The sequence below is a fragment of the Ambystoma mexicanum genome, chromosome 2p (assembly GCF_040938575.1).
Source record: "Ambystoma mexicanum isolate Mex_15411 chromosome 2p, UKY_AmexF1_1, whole genome shotgun sequence".
Lineage (NCBI taxonomy): Eukaryota > Metazoa > Chordata > Amphibia > Caudata > Ambystomatidae > Ambystoma > Ambystoma mexicanum.
This window is the reverse complement of record NC_090923.1, coordinates 55,038,305-55,047,726: the sequence shown is the minus strand read 5'-3', so window position 1 is coordinate 55,047,726 and position 9,422 is coordinate 55,038,305. Positions and strand designations below refer to the sequence as shown.

The 9,422-nt window shown below is 49.0% G+C and overlaps 1 protein-coding gene across 2 annotated transcripts in view; it reads right to left on the bottom strand.

Annotated features, from left to right (window-relative positions):
• Window positions 1-528: 528 nt before the first annotated feature.
• Window positions 529-9,422, bottom strand: part of MTMR14 (myotubularin related protein 14) — an 840,209-nt gene continuing 831,315 nt past the window's right edge. For both annotated transcript variants that reach the window (XM_069643242.1, XM_069643241.1), the window contains one exon: window positions 529-1,596. In XM_069643242.1, coding sequence (XP_069499343.1) covers window positions 1,416-1,596 — 181 coding nt within the window. In that variant the 3' untranslated portion in view covers window positions 529-1,415. The remainder of the gene's footprint in view (window positions 1,597-9,422) is intronic.

The following is a 9,422-nucleotide window of genomic DNA, read 5'->3' as shown; positions in this document are numbered from 1 at the left end:
GGTATGGGGGGCTTCGGTAGAGGGCAGTCATTGGCTGGTGACAGTATGACCCAGAGCTCAGTGATTTCTTTAAAGGAGAAAGACAATTTGTAAGTGAAAGTGAAACCTTTTTCTTTTACAGAGGATTCCCGGCCCGACGGGGAATATTCATGAGCATGTGAGAATCCATGCCAGACCCCTTGCTGGAAAAGGGGCATTATCAGCTGATCTGTAAATACTGCAAGTAGCCATCTTGAAGTCGAACGGAAACATGGATGGTGCCTTTCCATAGCTACCAACTATGCAGAAAAACATTTTGGTTTTTTTTTTTAAGTTCAAATTATGCATTTCAGCGCCCTCAAGTAAGCAGTATTATACACCAGCAAAACAAACTGCAGTGAAACACTGAATGTCAGGATATCCAACAACAAAGTTGAAGACACATTTGGAGCAATAACCAAAACAATTTCAGCAAGAGATTCAGATTTTAGGTAGAAAGAATTGAGGCTAAACGACAATATTCTAGAAATTACACAAGGTGGGTCTAAACATTTTATAAATCTGGCTTTAATTAAAAGTGTCAAATGCAGGCTTCGCCCATCATAAGATTCTACATTCCAGTTGGCTGAGCCAACAAGATCCCCCAAATCGGCTTCACTGAATATTAATGAACAATGGGGTGAATTGCACAGAATCTTTAGGGGATATCAAGAGCATTTAATTCCTTCGGTTTAAACATTTTGCAAAAAAATAAAGGGTATCTTTTCATTAATCTCATTTAAACCACTTAACTCCAGAGTTGACTCAGAAGACATTAGTGACTATATAATCAGTTTGTGCACTGGAGCAAATAGATCACATTCTTTTTAAAAAGGATACTGTACTTCAAACAACCCCTCAAGATATCGGAGGCCGATGTTTACGACAAGACTGCACTCCTTGCATTCCTTCAAATAGTCCTCTGACAACACCCTATTCCTCTTTGCACTACATCTCTTTCCAAAACCGCTCCCAAAGAAAGTCAACTGTCAAACATTTGCAGTTAGAAGCGCAAAATTGATTTGTGGTCATGAGTGGTTTTTCGTGAAGCAATCTCCCATCAAACTAGGAAGCCTTCCCACAAGTACAAAGCCTTAGAAACCAGCCCCAAGGACAAGATGCTAAAACTGTTCCGGATCGTCGTGCGAATTCTCCAAAATAAAGAAGAGGCAGAATGGCTGTGTCTGCAATTCACAGTGAAGGGAAAGCACAGGAAGGGCAGTGAGTCACATTAAAAGTATCTGTAGCACTGTGCTGTATGTTCAGGAGATGCAGCAGTAACACTTCAACATCCCAAGGCTCAATTCCCAGGATGCCAAGTGATCTCATGGCTTATACATTCCTGCTTCATTCTTCAATGTCTGGAGGAAGGAGAAAGTTTGTGTTGATGCCAGACTTCACACAATAGTGCTGGCTCCCCGAAGTCCAACTCCCCTTGCAAATTGCTCTAAAAGGCCACTGATGGCACCAGAGGGGCTTGGAGACACAGTCTTTAGTCCTATGGTGTTGCTGTAAGCAGCCCGAAATATTGTACGTACGGCCTCTAATCTGGACTCCCGCTCAGTCTGCGTGGCATGCCTGTAAGAAAAAACAAACTTTAAGAGCCCTTAATGGAAGGGCACATAATGCAGAGTACAACAAACAGCGAAGAAAGATGTTTAAAATTAGATGAATGTTCAGCAGGTTTATTGTGAAAAACTCCAATGACCAATGTATTAAACCAAGGAAATCTCAAGGTCACTAAGCCAATATCACAATGGGCTGCTGTTCAGAATATATTGGCTGGTATGGGTGAACAACTGCAGTATTGGTTTCGAAGGTGAAAGTTCTACACCCTGCTAGTCTAGTGTACAGTCCCTTTTAGCTTTGCCCCCAGTGATTTACCGCCCCTCGCCACCACATTAGACCAGAGGACTCCTAATGTACGGTCTTATGAATGGAAAGGTCCCCCATTAGAATAAAACCTAGGTAGACATTTATAATCACTCAAAAGACTTTAGTTAAGGGACAGTTAATGTGACCAGATTTAATGCAACAAAACCCTTGAAATTCAGCAGCTGTGGGAGGTGATGATAGTCTTAACTCTGCCCGCCTCCCCTGTTGTTGACCCCTGGGATCTAGTGTATTCACACACAAATCGTAGCAGCAAACACTTAACAGAGAGCTATCTTGCCTCTAACTCATTGGAACTCAGTCATTGGAATCCCATCTGTTATGTGCTCATGGGCTTTGGAACAATGCTTTTGGGCACTGTACATGGTCCACAAAAGATTTATTTTGGGCCCAAAAAGTGGCCGCAGCCTTCAGCTTTGGCCACTATACATGTCATGGCCACTATACACTATTCACACCTTTAATAACTTAAATGTTTTGACATTTTTCCAAATATTTGCAGTTTGGGTGGGTCATTGACAAACTTGGTTTTGGAAAGGTCATCCAAATCCACTCAGCAAGTCAAAAGTTAAAAGCAATTGAATTTTGGGGAAAAATTGCTGCGTTTTCATTTCTGAAAATCTTGTCAGTCTCTCTGCTGCAAAGCACCATGGGAAAGATGAACAAGTTACTCTCTTACCTGGTAACGTTCTTTCGATGGGATGGTCCAACGACTTATTCCATATCTATGACAGGTAACCACCACAGCTGTGCTGCTTCGGAAAATGTTTGGCGTCTGCGTCCTGCGTCGATGACGTCGATACGCTGTCCTCGAGGTCCTCCGTCGAGCCAACGTCACCGGATGTTATAAGTAGGACGCACAACGCCCGTAGCCTCAGTTGTAGTTTTTTCCCCAGACAGTGTGGCACCAATCTACTGCCAGTATGACCACAGAAAGCCTTGCAGAAACGTAAGCTGCAATCACATAAGAAATTCTGTAGCGGGGCAGGTATGGATGTGAGCGATATGGAATAAGTCGTCTGACCATCCCATCGAAAGAACGTTACCAGGTAAGAGAGTAACTTTTACTTCGAGGGGATTGGGTCCTCCAACGTATTCCATATCTATGACAGACTCCCAAAGCAGTACCAACGTATGGAGGAGGGAAAAGAATTTAGAATATAGGAATTTAGAATGTCCAATCAAATTTAAGAGTAAAGTACCGCCTTGCCAAAGGCCAGATCCTGCCCATGGATAGAATCTAGGGAGTAGTGTCTTACAAACGTATGGACCGAAGCCCAAGTGGCTGCTTCACAGATGTTACGACTAGGAACACCCCTCTGCAGGGCAGTAGAGGCAGCCATACCCCTAGTAGAATGGGGCCATAAGCCTACCGGAGGGTCCTTACCCGCCAAGCGGTAACATTCAGAAATTGCCAAGATAATCCATCTAGACAAAGTCTGCTTAGTAACAGCTTGTCCCAAACGCCTTCCAGCGTAACCAATAAAGAGCTGATTGTCCACTCTGACCTGGGTCATGCGTGAAATGTAGAAACTTAAAGCTCTCCTAGGATCCAACCTATGGAGCCTCTCCTCGTCCTTACCAGGATGTGGAGGAGGATAGAATGCTGGAAGAATGACCTTCAGGCTTAAATAAAATTCTGATACAACTTTCGGAAGAAACTAAGGACGGACCCTGTCCTTATGAAAGGCCGTTAAGGGTGGCTTAACAGACAGCGCCTGTAACTCACTCACTCTGTGGGCGGAAGTAACCGCAAACAAAAATACAGTTTTAAGGGTTAACAGTCTCAAAGTACAGGAATGTAAAGGCTCAAATGGAGCACCCATTAGGAATTTTAGAACAAGGTTCAAATCCCAACCGGGCACCTGGAAAGGTAACGGTGGAAACACATTGGTGAGCCATTTCAAAAACTGAGAAATTAAAGGAATTTTGAATGAGAACACTCCTCAGACGAGCGCTTAAATATGGACAGCGCCGCCAGGTAACCTTTAATGGTACCCACTTGCAGGCCCTTGTGGGCTAAAGAAAGCAAAAAAGACAGAACCACAGAAATGTTGCATGAAAAAGGATCCACATTGTTAACCCTGCACCAGTCACAGAACTTTCTCCAATGGCAACGGTACAGGGACTTTGTTGCAGGCCGTCTGGCCGAAAGCAACACCTCCATCACGTCTTCAGGGAGGTCGCAATCCTTATAACTTAACTTTTCAGAAGCCAATCGTGAAGGTTGAGGGATCTGACCTCTGAATGGAGAACCTGACCCCCCACTTCCCGTGAGAGCAGATCGTGGAGGGCAGATGGACAAGTCGAGATGGCCCCGGTACCACGTTCTCCGGGCCCATGCCGGAGCAATGAGGATCATCCGGGAACCGAACCTCTAACCTCCGCAGCACTTGCGGGATGACGGGGACTGGTGGAAACGCGTACAGCAGTGGGAAGGACCACTCACCACGAACGCGTCCCCTAAGGCTCCTCTTGGAGGAAATTCCCTCGAGCAGAACCTTTCGCACTTCTGGTTGACACTGGATGCGAAGAGATCCACTTGTGGAGTCCCCCAAAGGGCGAAGATCTCCAGGAGAATCTCCTGAGCCAGCTACCACTCGTGAGAGATTGCGCTCTGCCTGCTCAGAGCATCTGCCGTCTCGTTTTAGTCTCCGTCCAGATGAACTGCCGAGATTGAAATTTCCTGCTGGATGGCCCAGAACCAGAGCTGCATCGCCTCCCTGCACAGAGGAAGTGACCCTGCACCCCCACCCTCCCTTTTTGTTGAGGCAGTGCATGGCCACTGTGTTGTCCATCAGAACCAGGACATTCTTCCCTCGCAGTCGGCAGAAAAGCCTTCAGGGCTAGCCTGACGGCCCTCCGTTCCAACAGATTGATATGAAGTTTGGACTCCGGAGACCAACGACGGCTGACTGTCAACTCGTTGGCATGAGCTCCCCATCCCGTGAGGGATGTGTCCGTCACGATCGTCACCTCTGGCCAGGGTAGCCAAAACTGAGCCCTCCACATCAGATTGACTTCGACGGCCCAACACAGAAGGTCCTGGGCGACCGAGGGCGGCACCTGAACGGGGTCCGACATCCTGCCGGAGGATTGTGACCACTGCATCTTGAGAGCCCATTGCAGAGATCTCATCCGCAACCTGGCCTCTGGCACCAGAAAAATGCAGGATGCCATGAGGCCGAGCAACCTCAAGAACTCGAACACTGGGAGACTCGGGGCATGTTGAAACTTTTGCACCATCAGCAGAATGTGATGAGCCCTCACCTGGGGAGGGAAATACTGCCCCAGGGATGTGTCGAGCACTGCTCTGATTTACTGGAGCCGCTGTGTTGGCGTCAAGTGGGACTTCAAGTTGAGGGAGAAGCCCAGCTTGTGAAGGGAGTCGCAGGTGACGGACAGATGATCCAGGACTTGCTCAGGAGAGCGTGCCCTGATCAACCAATCGTCCAGGTAGGGGTAGACGTGAATCCCCCCTTTCCTGAGATACGCTACCATCAGCTTGGTGAAAGCCCTCGGGGCGGAGGTCAATCCGAACGGCAGGACCCGAAACTGAAAGTGCGAGTCACCAACCGCGAACCTCAGGTACTTCTTCTGCTTAGGATGGATGGGCACATGAAAGTAAGCGCCCTTGAGGTCTAGAGACACCAACCAGTCCTGAAGTTGAAGGGCTGGAGGACTTAAGACAGAGTAACCATCTTGAACTTGTCCTTCCTGAGGAGCTTGTTCAAAGCACGCCAAGTCCATGATAGGTCTCAATCCTCTGTCTTTCTTTGAAATAAAAAAAAAAGGGGGAATACCATCCCTTATTCCTCTCCGCTACAGGCACCAGTTCTATGGCGCCTTTCTCCAGCAGGGCTTTGATTTCCTGCGCAAGGAGCGGATCCAGACTCTTCAAAGAGAGATTCCCTGGTGGATTGTTGTGAGGCCTCTGCCAAAAGGGAAGACGGGAGCCGTGGGCTATGATCTCCAGAACCCACACATCTGAAATAATGGCACGCCATTCTACAAGATAATGCACCAGCCTTCCCCCAACCAGCGAACCATGGGACATGGCCTCATGACTGAGCTGAAGCGGCTGCGGCATTGCCTGAGGGTAAAAGAGGCAACTGCCCGAACGGCCTTGGCACCTCGAGTACCTTGCTTTACACCTCTGGTACTCCTACGGTGGCCCCTTGCAGCTCCTCTCGAGCTACTAAAGGATAAGTAATATCGAAAAGGAACCTCCCCTCCATTGCTGTCCCCTAGGACGAAAAGGCAGAGGTTGGCGAACTGCAGCGCTCAACAACTTTGCTGCAGCTTTGGAGGTCTGCAACCTCTCAAGGCTCTCGTCAGCCTTGCTGCCAAAAAGATGTTCACCATCAAAGGGCATGTTGAGAAGCCAGCTTTGCACATCAGGAGAAAACCCAGACTTCCGCAACCACGCAAATCTGCGTATTACGGTGCTCGCCGCCATGGACCGGCTGACACAATCTGCCATGTCCAGACCCGACCGAACAGATTCACACATGGCATCCTTGCCATCTTGAACAAGAGCAAGAAAGCCATCCCGTTCCTCCCCTTTGGGAATACGTTCAGCCGCCAAACAGACAATTCCACGGAGTATGAGTGAAACGTGCTAAGGCACACATTGAGTTGGCTGCTTGTAAAGCCATACCCGCAGAAGAAAAGACTTTCTATGCCCAGCCATCAAAACGCTTGTCGTCCCTATCAGGAGGGATGGTAGGGTAAGACACCCGTTTTGCCGGAGCCGTAGCCGCCTGCACCACCAAAATCTCCGGAGAGGGGTGCGTAGTCAAGTAGCTGGGGTGGCTAATGGCAGGACGATATTTCTTCGGCAAAGACTTGCTCACTGCCGGGAGACTCTCCGGAGCAGTCCAAGCCGCTGCCACCCTGCTCTGCAAGACCATATGGAATGGCAGTACCAGGTCAGTTGGTGGACCTTGGTCAAGGATATCCGTCAGGTCATCCTGCAGAAAATCCACTGGTGGCGCAAACCACACCAAGTATTCCGTCACCCTCAACATAAGGCGCCAGTACGAGGACTCAGCGTGGGTGTCAGGCTCAGGCCTACCGAACTCCACCTCCAGAGAGGTGACCAGGCCACTGGCGTCGTGCACACAGACAAAATCTCGTCAAGTACCTCATGAGGAACCAAACCTTCTTCCTCAGACCCTTCTTCCACCTCAGAAATATAATCCATAGGCTGGAATGGGGGCATAGAAAAAGGTACAAAGACATTTTTAGACTTGGCCAGAGCCTTTCTAGGGGGTTCCACCGTGTCACGGGGTACCTCCGACGAAGCAGCCTCGAAAGGAGTCGATGGAATCGGCGTCGACGTCTAGCATGGCGCCGACAGCTTCGACACAGTCCTCGAGGGCAGAGCCCTGAGCGTGTCCTTCGATAGCCTGGGCGCCGATGGCGTCGAGGGCTTCCTCGAGAGAGTCCCTCAACAACCTCGGCGCCGATGTCTTCGTCGAAGACCTCAAAGTCTCCAACGGTTTCGAGGAACGGGCATGTCTAGAGCGATCCACCTTGTCCGATCGAGAGCTCGAAGGTGCTTGATGATCGCGCTAACCACCCGAGCCCGAAGGCGTGCGAGTGGTGGCTCTAGCACGGTCACCGCCGGTGTCTTTCGACGACACGGACCGAACGAGCCCTGTGACTGAAAAAATTCACCAGCATCTTCTGATGAAATGAATCCCATTCCACAGGAGTGAAATGCTTATTGGGACAAGCAAGATGCCGGTGTGTGGAGTCCTCGGAAGAGGAAGGAGACCGGTGACGGCGCTTCCGTGAGTGCATCGAAGAGGCTAAGGAATGGCGAGACTCACTCCGGGACCAAGATCCCCCCCGGACTTACGCCGACGATGCGGAGTCTCACCCCTCGAATCGTCAGTCGAAAGCCCAGTGGATTTCGACTTCCGGGGCTTGGTCACCTTACCGACAGAAAGCTTCTTATGCTCCCGCAAGGCCTTCGACGTAAGCGACTGCCAGTCTACACAGTCATCCATGTCATGGTCCTCACCGAGGCACCAGAGGCAGGCGTCCTGCGAGTCCCTCAACGACATCTTGGAACCACAGTCCTGACACTTCTTAAAACCCGGCCGCGAGGTGGAAGACGACGAAGACATCATGGAAATCTTCACAAACTAACAGGTTCGTAGAACCGAAAAATAGAACTCAGAAGAACCTGAGGCGCGCCGAGATCTCCGAAGCGAACACGTTTGTGGAAAAAATAGAACTGAGGCTACAGGCGTCATGCGTCCTACTTATAACATCTGGTGACATCGGCTCGACGGAGGCCCTCGAGGACAGCGTATCGACGTCATTGACGCAGGAGCTGAACATTTTCCAAAGCAGCACAGCTGTGGTGATTACCCGTTATAGATATGGAATACGTCGGAGGACCCAATCCCCTCGAACACTATAATTTTGGGAGAAGGGGCAAAGCCCTTTTCCATCAAATATTTGATAAACTACTGAACATAACCCCATACTCCCTCAAAGACACTCAAAGCCCCCCCCCATAAATTGAGTCAACGCTTTGTGCCCAAAATTGTTGGTTTTGTACCTTGTTCAATTCCATCCAGCAGTTTTCACTGTGCGTTCGAGGACAAATTTGACTTTTTCCTATGGGAAAATGAATGGGGACTCGGCCGTAACTAATGTTTCTTTGTTTTCTCAACTTGTTTCTTCAACTGACCTTTCCCAAAACATCGTACATTTTTGTTTGCAAAATTTCTGCCAAATCCATCATACGAGACAAATGTTATTAGCAATTCATTTTGCGACCGCCGCACTTTAATATACACACATATACTACACGGCCTGCAGTAGCAGGCATGTAGTTATGATTAAGTTGCTCAACTCCTACAAAGCACTTTTGGGGTGGTTTATAACTTTCCCCACCCTCAGCGAATCCTCACCAAACTTTGCAAAAATGTTTATGTCCCCCTCTGAATAATTCTGCGAAATTTGGTGCGGGTTCGTCTGGGGGTGGGGGAGGCATCACAACATTTGTGGAAATCCTCAGACGCAAAGGAAAAAAAACATTTTGCTCACACCTACAGCCCATATCACTGACATCAGCAGACATGCGTGCCTGCTGGTTGATGCTCAAAAGCACGAGGAGCGTCATTTATTTGAAATGGTCACCATGCTGGACAGTCGCCGGTGTACGTGGTTAGTGCGGTGAGGAAAACAGTCTGGGAAACACATTTTGGGTTATTTGGTGGTTTAAAGAGGGGCTTGGAAGGGTGGAGGGTGGAAGATGATATGGAGACATTTGTGTAGGTGAAAAAAGTGGGTGCGGGTGCCGTTCACTCAGCGGACATTGTCTTGTCCGCGGACAGCACTGTGTTGGTGGGACCATCGGGACACGTGTGAGGACGCGGGAAGGTAGGCCATGTGTTGTTGGCGGTGTGTTTCGGTGGGTGGCCAGAGCGAAATGTCTGAGAATTGTCTTCATTTCCAGCCAATTTCAGAGACATTTCTCTGTGTCAACT